The sequence below is a fragment of the Cyprinus carpio genome, chromosome A19 (assembly GCF_018340385.1).
Source record: "Cyprinus carpio isolate SPL01 chromosome A19, ASM1834038v1, whole genome shotgun sequence".
NCBI lineage: Eukaryota > Metazoa > Chordata > Actinopteri > Cypriniformes > Cyprinidae > Cyprinus > Cyprinus carpio.
The window spans coordinates 10,631,009-10,646,787 of record NC_056590.1 but is presented as its reverse complement, the minus strand read 5'-3'; the positions used below and the strand labels follow the sequence as shown (position 1 = coordinate 10,646,787).

Below are 15,779 nucleotides of genomic sequence, written 5' to 3'. Positions count from 1 at the left end.
TAAGGGCTGGAAGTGAATCCTCACAAGTGATCGAAAGCATTTTAACAACCTACAGGCAGAAACTCTGTACATAATACAAATACCTTATTAATGTTTTCCATATTGAAATAGTTTTAGATATAGGCCTGTTTAACTTTTTACTAGCTTCGTTCATCATCTCATATTGATGGGCGCTTAAGTTTCAATCCATTTCAAAATTCTGAAGGTTTGCCGCTGTATATTGGTTCATTTTTAATGAATTCAATAAATTAAAATCTTTGTGCGTGTATAATACAAAAAGGAGACACATTGAAACTGTGAATCATTTTATGTAGCAAATGGTTCAGTTGATTCAGAGATTTGGAAAGCTCATATCTGGAATGCTAAAAAAACAACATTCTGCGTGAATGCTGTGTAGCTCAGTATGTTATGGAAAGAATGTTATGTTCAAACAGAGCAGAAACACAACTTTGCATGCAACTAATGTTCACTTGATTCATTGTGTCTTTGTGGGGTTTTTTGGCATTTGAGCAAACTGCCATTACAGCATCACAACAATAACACAACTTGACTGCTTTATCCTAAAATCCGTATCATGGCAGAACATTTGCATGCTGCAGTGGTTTTAAAAGAACAGTGTCAGTTACATAACAGCAAAGATCTGAGTGAAGAATTTCTGCCTTAAGACAGCTAGTGTGTATTGTGAGAGCCAGGTGTTTGGTGTTTGAGTCAAGTGAGAGCGAGACTGTGTGGTCTAAATACAATGTGTGTGGTTTGCAGATTTCTGCTGAAGTTGTAGATTTTTAATATTTATAGTCAGAACTAGAGATTGAGACTGAGTCCTTTGCATTCAAATAATTAATTTTGTGTGTTTGCTTAAAACATCGGGAATTATGAAGATGTGTACATTTAGAATTAGAGTAAAAAACAACTATTTAGTGTTTCTGGTGATGTTTTATTATTATTCATATATTTATTTATTTTTGATGTCAATATTATCAAGATTAGTACTCCTTTTGGTTAATTTTGTTCAAGAAGTTGAATACATTCAACTGACTGCTGTTTATTGGACTTACATTGGAACAACTTCTTAAATTTAGACTATAAAATAATTTGTTTACTCACCTATATAATGCAGTCCCATGCAAAGCATACTAGGAACTACAGATCTACTGCTCAGTTACAGTATGTCAACAATGCGGTCCCAAAAAAACAAAAACAATTAAGTTTTACAGATGTAAGTGGGTTGAACAATGAAATTAAGTTGCGACAAAATGTTTCTGTCATTTTAACAATGCAACTTGTTCATATTTACTCTCACAAGGGTTTGAGAACTAGACGTAACAAAAAGGCAGAGAAAGCACAAATAGCAAATACAACTCACACTAATTACAAATAATGTTAAATAAGATTGTTTGTACTAATCAATACCACAGAGTGCAAATAGTGACCTCAAGTAGTCATAGAACCAATAAATTGAATAAATGTATTTACTTAATGTGGAAAGCTAATAGTGCAAAATCCAGGTGTTAAATGTCAAAGAATACAGTTAAATTTAGAGCACTATGAATTTTTTTGCTAATGTATTCTTGTCAATGAAAAGTAACAGGTAAAGAATTAAACCACCATAGGTCTTAAATGTATTTCTTGTAATGTTTTTTTTTTTTTTTTTTTTGTAATATTACACTTCCAAATGACTTGATGCAAATGATGCAAACAAAATTCCTTGTCACTGACCTGCATTCTTTGCCAGTAATGGTGATGAATCATAACTAATTACTATTAATACTTTGGATGAAGAAAACTTGTAACCAACATGTGAAACCACATTCTGAACCAACTGAACCCAGTTAAGCTAAATCGAAATAAACTCTCTGTTTGCAAATGTAAATAAAAGAGCAGATTTTGTTGCAAGTACAGAGGGAGAAGTTACCTTCTTACTTTCTCCTCTTACCAAATCTACGGTTTTTATATATATATTTAAGAATTAATTTTCATTCTTATTAATTAAATTAACTGGAAACAATATTGTTTTTTATTATTATTTATTTATTACATTTTCACAACACCAAAAAAAAAGGAAAAACAGGCAAAAGGAAATATAATAATAATAATAATAATAATATAAATAACAAAATCACATACATACCCTCACCCAAACCACAGGTTGAGTGCAGTGTCCAATATTATGCAGAAAAACTCTATGTAACAATACAAATATAAGTTGAAACAAAGTAAACATTATTTAGTTCAGTGAGTTGAGGGGGTAACCTGAATAACAAATTAGGAGAAAAGGAGTGGGGAGAAAGAGAAAAGGTGGGGGGGGGGTTACTTGTATCAAATATTGTGCTTATATAGTGCCTACCTGGTAAGTACAGACTAATAATGCGGTGCAGAGTGGGCAATCAATCAATCAATCGAGACTCCATCTAGCTGCAGAGACTTAACATGCTCCAAAAAGGGTAACCAAATTCTTGAAAATTTAACCATGGAACCTCGAAGGCTGTGTTTAATTCTTTCCAATTCTACAAAGAATAAGGCATCTTTTATCCACTGAGTATGGGAAGGGGGTCAGGACTTTTCCAAAGCATCAAAATACAACGCCTCGCTAGTAGACAGAGAAAAGCTACTAACTTAGCAAAATAAAATGCCAACTCACAATTAGGAGGGATAACTCCAAACAGACCAATTAACAGAGAAGGATGAATGTTAATAGATGTGATAGCTGAGAGTGAATCAAAGACAGACTCCCAGATTAAAAAACTTGAGTAAAAATTGAGCAAATTAAAAACTTGAGTCAGTTATTCAAATTATGCAAATGTGCCATCAATGTAAAGATCCTTAATAGAAACTATCCCATGATCCACCCAGGCTGCAAAAGCCTTGTCATTGAAAGAGGGAGGGAAAAAAGGATTAGAATGGACAGGGCATAAGAGAGGTGTTGTCTGTAAAATGAAATGGCGCCTAAGCTGACACCAAATATTAAGACATTTTTTAAAATTTAAAGATGCAAATGAAGAAGTGAGACACGAGAGAGAGAGTGGTTCAATAGCAATGGACAGTAAGCAAACAGTAACGGAGAAAGCAGGCAGCTCTGCCGAGTACCATGTCCAAGAGGAAAATAATCCGAATAATCATTCTTTGTGCGGATGTAACAGAGGCCAGCGAGTAGGTGCTGTGCAGGTAAACCTCACTCCCCTGATCTCAAGGGACACACTAGCGACAAATGCTTGTGACTGCAGTCATTTAGCCTCCTTCTTAGTGCGTCCGCCTCCCATACTGGAGACCTGGGTTTGAGGCCCACTCGGAGCAAGGCCGAGGTGTGGCGGTGAGGACCCGGAGAGAGGGGTTACATTGGTGCCATGACCCGGATGGGAGTGAGGTTTAGGGGGGTGAGTGTAACGGAGGCCAGCGAGTAGGTGCTGTGCAGGTAAACCACACTCCCCTGATCTCAAGAGACAGATGCTAGTGGCTGCAGTCATTTAGCCTCCTTGTTAGTGCGTCCGCCTCCCATGCCGGAGACCTGGGTTCGAGGCCCACTTGGAGCAAGGCAGAGGTGCGGCAGTGAGGACCCGGAGAGAGGGGTTACAAGGACACGGGCCAAGGGAGAGGCATAAAGAAGTTTAATCCATGAGATAAATTTACTGCCAAATCCAAATCTTTTTAATGAATAAAACAAATAAGGCCACTCCACCCGGTCAAATGCCTTCTCTGCGTCCACTGAAATAACCAACTGGAGTTTTGGGAGAGATATAAAATATCAAATAAACATCTGACATTGTGGAAAGAGTGTCTACCCTTCACAATCCCTGTTTGGTCTGTCGAGATGATTGAAGGCAAAACAGTTTCCAAACGCCTTGCCAGCATCTTGGCCTATTTTTATTGTCTGCACACAGCAACGAAATAGGGCGATAATTACTACAGAAAAAGGGGTCTTTATCCTTCTTTAAAATGAAAGAAATAGTGGCCTGACTTAAAGTAGGGGAAAGCATGTTGCATAATAAAGATTCTGTGACGAGCGTCCCAACCGGCTATCAGCGCTGCCCTGGAAACAGACGAGGAACACCTGCACGCGCTCATCACAGGCTGATCGGCCCCAGCTGCAGCTCATTTGCTGATGGCCACTTAAGCCGCTCGAGGCATGGCATCAGGAGGTGAGACTCTTTCATGCAAGAGATTAACGTGTCTTCTCCTCTCCTTTCCAGAGATCAGTGGATAACCGATCAGCCCCGCCACGAGCGCCACTCGGAACCACAAAAACACTGGACACGACGACGAAGAGCACCTACTCACCTCAGCACCATTTACATCACCTTGGGCACGACTTTTATAAATAAATCCACCCTCTGGGGCATTCATTTTGAGCTCTCCTTGTCATGTGTTCCTTCCACCCGTGACAATTCATTGAACATATTTAGCAGTAATGGGGAGAGTTTGTCAGCAAACATCTTAAAAAATTCAGTGGGAAGGCCATCAGGCCCTGGACACTTCCCATTCTGCATTGAGAATAATGCCGCTTTGACTTCTTCTACTGTAAAAGGCTCATTAAGCCTGGAAGATGTATCACAGACAATTGAAGGAATGTTTAAGGGCCTAAAAAAGTTGTCCAATTGAGCTTCATCAGATGAACACTCAGACCTGTATAATGAGGCATAAAAATTCCTAAAATTCAGTTTCAGCTTTGCATGCCTCCCAAATTGTAGACACTGACACGTCTGGAGTAACATTGGTGGAGATGAAAAGATCAATGCGGCTGTCAATGGTTGTAATGTAATAAAAGTAATGACGAGTTAAAGCGCCATGGGGATTGCGATAAAGATCTACCAGGAAATGAAATATCCATTATGACAGTAGCATGAAAATACTGTTTTAACTATTTGCAGCTTGGAGAATTTCATAATCTGAAATGGTTATGTTCACTAACTCATTAGTGGAAACTGATTTCTCAAAATGTACATGTATAAACTGATTTTACTGAACTTGTGGAGACAATATGCATGTATTACGAAAATTATGATGATTTTGTTGCTGGAGGACAACTGAGGTCACTGGAAACCTCATTGACAGATGTTTGGATACGCAATATAAGAGACACACCTAGATTTTTTTAATACTGTGCAATGACAGAACCAAAAATAATACTAAAAAAAATCTAATATCAATAATAATAAAATAAAAAATAAAAAACAGCTGCAAAGCATTTTTGAGTTTTCTCAATTTACAGTAGTTATTGTGCCAATTAATTTTTAATGCGACGAATAAAACAAAAATTTGTCTCTTCTGTGTCAGCCACGACACAGGGTGCACTGTTTTCTTTCAAATCAAAGTGTAAATATACATAGGAAACTATTCTGACGATGCTTTTCATATTTTTTGGACCTTTACAGTGTATTTTACTTGGCAGTCTATGGGACAATCACAAGCCTCCTGGTTTTCAGCCAAAATATTTTAAATTGTGTTCCGAAGACGAACAGAGCTTTTACAGGTTTTGAAGTGATTAATGACAAAATTTTAATTTTGGGGTGGAGTATCCCTTTAACTGTGTGTTCACTACTAGAAGTGCTCTGAATCAGCTGAAAATGCTCTTGCGTGACTGTTTTTTTTGGTTGTTGTTGTTTCCTGATTAATGTTAATCGTATGTTCTTTTCCCAATATGTGAACTCATAGCTAACATTCAAAATGAAACAAAAGGGTTGTAATGACAGCTTAATGACATTGTTTATGCCAGAAAAAAATCTTTCAAAACTAATCAAACATTTAACGTCATTTCAAGAATGTGAACCATGCTGAGAATTCATTTCCTTGTTAAATCAAAACAAGTGTATCACTATCTATACTCTTCTATCTATATATCTATATTTTTGTGTGTGTGTGTGTGTGTGTGTGTGTGTGTGTGTGTGTGTGTGTGTGTGTGTGTGTGTGTGTGTAAAACAAATTCCTTGTATATGTAAGCATACTTGGCAATAAAGCTCTTTCTGATTCTGATTCTGATTCTATACTCTCAGAAAAAAAGGTACAAAAGCTGTCACTGGGGCAGTACTTTTTCAAAAGGGACTAATATGTACCTTTAAGGTACCGATATGGACTTTTCTTCTGAGAGTGTACTGGTGTGTTTTCTCAGGAACATTTTTTTGAGGTTTCTTAGTTTTTTTTCTGATACAGACAAAACTTTACATCTCTTACACAATTTTTAAGTGTCCTTAAAAAGTCCAAAATTAGGCTAGTGGGCAGTATCTCTGTGCTTTTCTTCTTTTCCAAAACCAAACATTAAATATAACTGTCAAATGAATCTGATATGAACAATAACAGATAATCTCTCTGTGAACGTATTAATTGTGTATTTTAAACATGTTTTTCAAAACAGTCTTTAAACAAAATAATAGCAGTCATTTCGCTCACCACCCATGACAGGAATGATTATTATCATAAGTGAAAGTATTGTGCATGGGAATGTCTTTTATTTAGATACAGACATACAGTTCAGACAATCATTTTGTCTTTTAAGTCTCAAGGTAGATGTATCTCTTAAGCTGCAATACGTGAATCAGTCTGTGAGTATATTATTTATTATAATATGAGTTAATTTTCAGTGTTTTTTAAAAACTTATGTATTACTTTTTTATATTCGAAATGTAATTATGTTTTTTTTTATTTAAATATTTAGTTTTAACAGACTCTTTTTGTCATTGATATGAATAATTTTAATAATATGAGAAACTAGATATGCAAATTCTGACCATGCTCCCTATCTAATGTTGATACATCTTACTTAAGTAGGCAAAAAGCAAAAATTGGTTTTGAAAGACAATTTTCACAATGTTGACAAAATGAATGAACATCAAAACTTTATATGATGTTCAAAGAGAATAAATGTCTTAAAAATAACATTATCACCCTAAAAACACTGCCAGGCTCTGAAGAAAGAGATGGAGGACTCTGATGAAAGTATTCAAAGGTAAACTAGAATCAAATACTCTCTCAGAAAGAGAATCTTTTTATACAGTATATTTCTTTTAAAGATTTTATATAGTATTCTTTTAAAATTCTTTATAGTAAATCTATTATAATTTAGTGTGAAAGACTAGATTTGAAAGTGTGTGTTGTGTAAACATAACAGGAAAACAAGATATGTTCCTAAAAATGAAGAAGAAACTAAAGGTACGTAAATATGATCATTTGTGTAATTCACATACTTTAAACATGTCGTTTTTCTTCAAAAGGCCCTAGTGTCACTAGTGAAAATCCACTCTGAGGCAATGAATCTATGTCTTAGATTATTAGCTTAATCTATGTATTAGTTGTTTAATAATTGTCTCAAGTAAGTGGTGGAGAATTACACAGCTTTAACAAAAAACCATCCAGCTCATTAAGCAGACATTACACTCATGCAAATAAACTCTTCTGCAAATGTTTCCTCTCCCTCAGGTGACATTAGTTTCACTTATGTCGGCCCATATTCTGTGCGTTTTGAATGGAGAGATCCAGGTGTGACTGCAAATGGACCACAACCATTCAAAATCAGACTGAAGAGTGCAAGAGTAACTTATTCTTATGCAACACATGCAAATCATTATGAGATAGATCAACTGTCACCTGACACAACATATAACATCACAGTTGTAGCAACTGAGAACAAGTGTTTCTTTGCATCTGTGTGTACAGGTAAACATATTGCTGTTGTTAATGTAACATAATTTACATTAATCATGGTAATACAAAAAAATAATCAAATAATCCAAGGAGAATTTTTGGTGGGGGAATTACGTCTCTCTTCTTATCTCTTCTTAGTGGGTTTTGTAAAAGAGGATAAAATTGATCAATTTTCATTAAAAAAATAGAACATTTATTTTTCAATATATCAAAACATGAAAAAAGCAACGTATCTAAATTGTGAAGTAAACATCATTAAAATTAGCATAATAGCTTAACCAACATGATGAAGAGACATACAATGACTTTTGTTTCTTCATTCTTCAAATATCTTTATGAATGCAAATTGAACAGTGCTTTACTGCCACCTGCTGTAATCTGGGACCAAAGACTTTACTACTCAACCTCCACTTAAAGCCTAAAAACTAAATTACTGTACACATATTTGTATATTTTAAGCTTAACAGCTTTAAAACTTACTGAAAGATCAAAATGACTAATTTCTCAAACTAGATGTTTATATTTCCTAAAGGAAATGTGAGTAGTGCCTGCCCATGCAAAACCCAAATTGAGATTGTTGCCAGGACTTAATGGTAAAACTTGATAAAACATTCATCCATTTTCCAAACTATATGTATGTAGGGTCAAAGTACAGCTGGAGCCTGTCCCTGCATGACAGGATGTTACCAAAAGATATAATTAATGTAATTTTGGATTAAGCAAATTCAGTATTTCAGTATAAAAACACATAGGGTAAACACTATAATTAAAAAAAGTGAAAACAAAGGAAAAATTAAGGAGTGAAAACAAAGTTTGTGAAAATTTCTTTAAGACAACCAACTTGGGTGAGAATATAAAAATTAAAAACTGGATGTAATAAGTTATATTGAGTCAAATTATTGTTTTCCCCTAAAGCAATCCCTGCACCTGAGAATTTTGAATATATCTCGGAGGACCCAACATCTGTATTATTAAGTTGGACATCACCTTAGAAAATGGATCCCAGTCATTACAAATTCCAAGTGATACTGTATAAAAATGAAGAGGAAACACAATTAGTGGATGTGGAATCAAATGAAACTGATTTTTTAATGGTTAATCTTCTTCCTGCCACTGAGTACAAAGCTACAATAAACACAATACTGAATAATGACAAAAAGAGTGAACCAGCTGTTTTAATGGTCCACACAAGTAAGTGACTGCTTTAGGACCCTTCTCGGTTACAGCCAATACATTTTCATAATATATTTTCACAATATAAATTCAAATATTATGCGCAAAACAATATGTTTTTTTTATTACCCTCTACAGAGCCACTCCCACCTGAAAACCTGCAGATGGTGACTTCTGTTCATCTAAAATGGACTGATCCCATTGCTGATGACAAGATCAAACACAGTTTCAGGGTGATCTACAGTAATGAAGCCCATACAATAGAATAATTTCTTACAAAGGAAAGAGAAGCAAATGTTTTAAGTTTACAACCAGGAACAGAATATGCCTTCTCTGTCTACACTGTAGTTGAATCGAATGTCAAAACACTTGAGAGCACTCCTGTAAAAATCATACAACGCACAAGTGCGTTATTCTTATTCTTTTTTATTATTTTTTACAACCCTGCTGAAAAGACCAGGCTGGAACATCCAGTCTGATCCAGGTTGGTTTGGTGCTTTCTGTAGTTCAAAGCATGAAGCTAGCATGCAATTCAGAAATGCCTTGACTGATAAAATGTGTACCTTGAATGCATTTTAAATTGTTAAAAGGAATGTAAATGTAAATTGAAAGTCTTGCTGGTTAAGGTAGGTAGAGGGACAGTTTAATGCGGAGATATTCCAAATATATTTTTTGTGTTTCTTAAAAGAAATAAAAGTCATATTAGTTGGATAAATTATGACATAAATAAAAGGGTGAACTATCCCTTTAAGAAAACAGATTGGAGCACCAGTATCCAAAACACATACTGGTCTTTTCAGCAGAGAAAGAATCATTTGACAAAATAATTTTTTATCACAGTTTGAAGCATATAAACTGTATAACCTTGCATTGCAGATATAAATATGGAATCTGTGTTAATGGAAATGGGTCTACACGGCCACCTAAGGGATAAACTGACTCTAAAGTCTGTACTGGAATTGGGGAAATTTTCTGATGATGACCAAACTGCACATAGTTTTACATCTTTGCTGTGGCTTTTTCTCAGAAAGCTCATGATGGTCAATTCATCAGCCAGAAGTATAAAATGTGCTTCAAAAGGTAACTCTGAAAAATGTGAAGAGAAAAGCATCAATATGATAGAGGAATCTACTGATTTTAATGATAATCAGGAGAGCATAAATCCACTAGATTTGATCACAGCTCTCTTCCACTGTGCTGATCCTTTCCTCCAGCAAGAAATGGCTCTAAAAATGTCAATGTGTCAGTTTGCTGTACCTCTGCTGCTGCCAAATTGTGACACAAAAGAGTGCACTCTGATGCTTTGGGCCTTGAGGGACATAACAAAGCAGTTTAGATTCCATGGTTTAGAGGAAAACAGTATTGTGCTGACCGATTTGCCCCTCATCTCTTTTGTCAGACTAGGAAAAAATCCAAATCTTTCCAAATCTGAGTTCCTGAATAAGATCCTCAGCAGCAAGCAGCAAAATTATGACACTTTTGTTCACAGGAAACTGGAAAATGGTAACATTCAAAAAAAGATCTGTAATGGTCTTGTTGAAATGAGCTGGTACCTCCCTAGGGGTGAAAAGAAAATTGACATTTTCAAAGAGCCAGTAGCCATGGCTAATCTCCGTGGGAATATTTCTGATTTTGAGGTCCAATTTGCCTTCCTGAGCCAAACGTCCTCTGCAGTTTTTCTGTTCTGTGATGATTTGGACTCAAACCAGACATTTCTGAACTCCTTGCAGCTCAGTTCAAAACTGGTTCTTATTTGTACCACAAATGATCATACATCAAGAGACAATCTGAAACAAAGATTGGCACAGATGAAGCTCAAAACATACTCTGTAATCCTCAAGGATGGGAAGATGAATGATGCTGAATTTGTTGCTAAACTAAAGAAGACTGTAGCTGAAATAGTTGCAAGTTCTATAAAATTAAGCCTCGAAACGATGTCAATGATCGCAACAGATCTGGGGATTCAAGTAGATGAAAACAATACCATTTGTCAAAATGCAAAGGAAAGGGCAGAAAGAATCACAAGAGAGATTGAAAATATACCTGATTATAAAATGAAGGAACTCCCTTTGCAAGGGAAACCATGGAAAGAGATATCCAAACTGGAGAAAGAAATGTGTCGCCTCAAAAAGGCAAGAAAACAAAACATTGAACACTATATGAGTGAACTTAAATGTCAAATCCAGAATCTAAGAATGGAACAAGGAAACCATAGAATGAACAAAGCAATACATCAATTCATTTCTGGCTGTTGCTCAAATGAGCAACTATATTTTCTCAAGTGGATGAAAATAACTTTGGACAGTCTAACACGAAAGCACCTGTCCAGGCTTCAGGAGCAGTATAGGGATGCATGTCAGAATCCCAAAGAAGATAAAGAACGTCTCAGAGAGCTTGATAATCAGATTGCCAGCAGCTCTTTAGGAATCCAACACTTCATGAGAGAGTTGAGTCAACTCTATGAGTCTGCACACTTCCAAGGAAACTGGAACCACTCTTCCCTTAAAAAATTGCCAGAACTTTGTGCTCAGTTAATGCTAAATGGATTTCCTCTGGAACTTATTGATGGAGATGCATCAAATATTCCACTGAGGTGGATTGGAAATGTGCTTTCGGCACTTAACAAACTGACAACACCTCACAACAGGATACGAGTTGTAACCGTTTTAGGAGTCCAAAGCTCTGGGAAGTCGACTCTCCTCAACACAATGTTTGGAGTTCAGTTTGCTGTTAGCAGTGGCAGATGCACAAGAGGTGCCTTCATGCTTCTAATAGGCGTATCTGAGGAATTCAGATCAGAGCTTCTGTGTGACTATATCCTTATAATTGACACTGAAGGATTAAAATCTCTAGAGCTGGCGAAACTAGCTGATAGTTACGAGCATGATAATGAACTTGCGACCCTGGTTGTTGGACTGAGCGACATTACAATTGTCAACATTTCCATGGAAAATGCTACAGAAATGAAAGACACTTTGCAAATTGTTGTCCATGCCTTCCTCCGCATGAAGGAGGTGGGGAAAAAGCCCTGTTGTCATTTTGCGCACCAGAACACAGCAGATGTTGCTGTGCAGGACAAAATCTTGAGAGAGCGAATGAGTTTCTTTCAACAGCTAGACTATATGACTCAGGCAGCTGCTAAAATGGAAAAAAGGGGCAACAAAAAGAAATTTACAGACATTCTAGAGTATAAGATTGATGGAAACAATTGGTACATACCTGGGTTGTGGCTTGGAACTCCTCCAATGGCACCTGTTAACACTGGTTACAGCGAGGAGGTGAATAAGTTCAAGGGTGGGATACTTGACATTTTGAAGAAAACTAAATTACCAGCACAGGATTTAATGGCATTTGCAGAATGGATTCGAAGTCTCTGGAAGGCTGTCCAATTTGAAAACTTCATTTTCAGTTTTCGCAACAGCCTCGTTGCAGAAGCGTACTCCAAACTTTGTGCAGAGTTTAACACTTGGGAATGGGCCTTCAAGAAGCACATGATTGACTGGTACACAAAGTCTGAAACCAAAATCTCCAACATGGGTGTAATAACTGAGCAGTCAGAAACCAAAGTTAATCTTGATAGAGTATTGGTTGCTTTAAAATGTGAAGCTGATAATGAGTTGGAAAAAGAGGAAAAAAAACTTTTAGATACAATTCAGCAATACTTTGAAAATGAGTTGGAACATGTGCATCTTGTCGAAAATCACAAGGAGGACTTTTTCAATAGTGCACGGGGACTTCGAAGAGAGGTTGAGATGGATATACGGATCAAACTTGAGAATGCTATTTTGATACAAAAGGGAATAGAAAAGGTGGAAGAAATAAAGCAAAAGCAGCGGGACACCTTGAGAGACAAAGTGCTCGGTTTGATCAAAGTCTGCAGGAATAGAACACATATACTCTCAGAGACTGAACTGAATAAGGAATTCGAAAAAATATGGAATGACATTCTGAAAGAGAATTCCTTCACAGCTCTACCAAGGCAAGATGTGGTGAAGGAGACATACACACTGTTACACAATAACTTAGAAATGAAAAGTGGAGCAGTACGTGAGATGCTATCAAATAGCACCAGTCTAGATCAGTGTGGCACTAGACCTTTTTTTGCAGTTGTAAAAACAGATTTTTTTAAAAGACTCAGATTAATACAATTGGCATGTGACAAAATAATATATCAGAGCGAAACATTTATTACAAATAAGACAGAACCAAAATCAGACTACAATAGTGCTGACATACAAGAACTGTTGTGCTTCATTGACAAGAATTTGGAAAGCTGCAAGGAACCAGAGATAAACCCTGAAATTGAAGCAGCTCTCAAGATCCACATCTGCGGGAACGCAGCAAGAGCGTTCCAGAAAATGCATGATGACTACATAGAGAGAACTGACCCTTTGAAATCTCTTGAACAGTTCAAGGACCAATGGTTAGCTGACTTTAAAGACCTCTACCACCAACGAGACCAGTGTCAGAACAAAGCTGAGATGTGTACCATGAAATGCTTCGCCCCCGCCGTGATGGAATACATCCAGAAACATCTTGGACCTGACATTGTAGATGAAATGTTGTCAGGTGAAAGAGGCCTTGATTTTAGCACACGCTCATTTTTCCAGTTTTCGCTTTTAAAAAAGTTACTTTGGGATGATGACTTTACCAATATTCTGGAGTATGTACACAACTATGAAACATATGTAACTGAGTGGATTTCAGAGAAGATCACTGAACATTTTTCAAAGAAAGGGGCTCTTTTGAAGTTGGAAATTAAACATCTGAATGCAATCATCAAGAAACTCAAGGAAGCTGCTGAAAGTGCACAGAGCAAGGCCAACATCTGCAATAACATCAGCAGTTTTGTGACCTATGTCTGCAGAAGTCTTAATAAAGAGTTAGTCATACCAAGTGATGCACTCAATGCAAGTCTGGCTTTAAACAACTCGAACCCTTCCGAGTTTATAGATTGCTTTAAATCATCAATAGAAAAAATGCATAAACGCTTAGAAGATCAGCTACGTGATGAAAAGAATGTAAAACATAAGCTAACCAAACTCTCAGTGAACAAACCTCAACAGGTGCTCTTCAGCAGAGTGTTTGGCTGCGGGAAAAAGTGTCCATTCTGCAGTGCACCTTGTGAAGCTGGCGGAAAAAAGCATATGAATCATTTTGTCTCTATCCATCGGCCGCAAGGCGTTGGTAACTACAGTTGGGTTGAAACCTATAAACTAATTCCTGACATATGCTCATCTCTTGTTGCTAGTGAAATGTCATTCCACTGTAAAGACACAGGATATCAGTGGTATCCATACAAGGAATACAGACAGATCTATCCAGACTGGAGGATACAACCTGACACTTCTATTGAAGCAACTGATTTTTGGAAGCATATCTTTGCGAAGTACAACATGAAATTTGCAGAGAGGTATTGTTTAAAACCAGCAGACATCCCTGCTGATTGGTCTAGGATCTCTAAATATCAGGCAAAAAAAAGTTTGGAAGATACATTCAAAACGAAATAAATGGACAATAAACAAATGGACAATATAGATAAACTGTGGAAATATCAAAAGTAAAACATAAAACCTGGCTTATAGGGAAGTAAACAGGGTTTAAATCTATTGTAACTGATAATGACTTTCTACACAAATCTATTGTAACTGATAATGACTTTCATTTTGGGAATGAGTTAAATACCTTTTTTACTTTTTACTAATTCTGTGGTTTCATCATCATCAGACAGAATTCTAATTGAAGTCGAGGAAGTTAGGAAAACATTTCAGTCTATAAATACGAAAAAATCTGTTGGTCCAGATGGATGTAGTGCAGGTCTTTTAAAGAAATTTGCACATGGATTGGCTCCGGTGTGGCAATCAGAATTTCAAGCTTCAGTTGACACACATACTGTCCCTGCGTTATGGAAGACAGCTTATATAAAGCCATTACCTAAAATTTAATGTCCAAAAGAATACAATGATTTTAGACCAATAGCCTTTACTTTAATTAGCTTACTAGTAATTGTGAAATGTTGTGAAAGATTGTTACTTCAGCACTTAGTCAGGATGGCTAAAGATAGACTTGATTCTTAGCAGTTTGCCTATAATGAAGGCTGTAGTACTGAAGATGCAGTTGCTGCTTTGTTGCATATCATTTCTAAACAGTTAGATAAATCCAATACAACTATAAGAACTTTGTTTTTAGACTTTTCGTCTGCATTCAATACTATAAAGGTTGACATATTGGTGTCAAAACTTGAACAGCTGGGTGTAAATCCCTATTTGATTCGTTGGTATATCTCATTTCTCATTAATAGAGTTCAGAGAGTCAAAGTGAATAAAACGTTGTCATCCGCTATCATAACAAATGTCGGAGTACCCCAAGGTTGCGTCAGTTCTGCCGTACTTTTCACCTTGTATACAGATGACTGTAGGACTGACACGTCAAATCATTATATTTTAAAGTATTCTGATGACACTGTTTTAATATCTGTGTTGAATGACGGGGACAGTCCTGGGTTTCAACAACACGGTGTGACCAAATTGGAAGAATGGTGCGAGAACAATGATCTTGTCATCAATACAAATAGATTAGAAGAAATTATATTTGGGTCTACATCTAATATTAATACAATGCCTGTTTTTATTCATAATGGAAAAAATTGACAGGTTAAAACATACAAGTATTTAGGAGTGATGACTGATATGTTATCATGGAAAGATCTGCAATATTGCAACTCCATTTGGTATAGGAGTTTGTCTGTTGTGCTAAAAACAAAGTTGTTTAATCAATTAAAAATTTACTCAAGGATTGTCAGTCAGCCCCTTGAGAAACTATATGATTCAGCTTATCATACGAATTTGTTAAGACTGGCTAATAATATAGTTTCTGATCCTAACCATGTCCTACATAATGAGTTTGAATTATTATCATCAAACCGGAGGTACAGAGTCCCAAGATTTAACAAAGTTAGGCTGAAACATTCTTTTGTG

At 36.3% G+C, this 15,779-nt stretch overlaps 1 protein-coding gene across 1 annotated transcript; it reads left to right on the top strand.

The window, feature by feature from the left end:
* Positions 1-9,612: 9,612 nt before the first annotated feature.
* LOC109052827 (up-regulator of cell proliferation-like) lies at positions 9,613-15,378 on the top strand. Its single transcript, XM_042776346.1, has one exon. It carries the CDS (start codon positions 9,687-9,689, stop codon positions 14,310-14,312), a length of 4,626 nt encoding a protein of 1,541 aa, XP_042632280.1. The 5' UTR covers positions 9,613-9,686; the 3' UTR covers positions 14,313-15,378.
* The last annotated feature ends 401 nt before the right edge of the window (positions 15,379-15,779 follow it).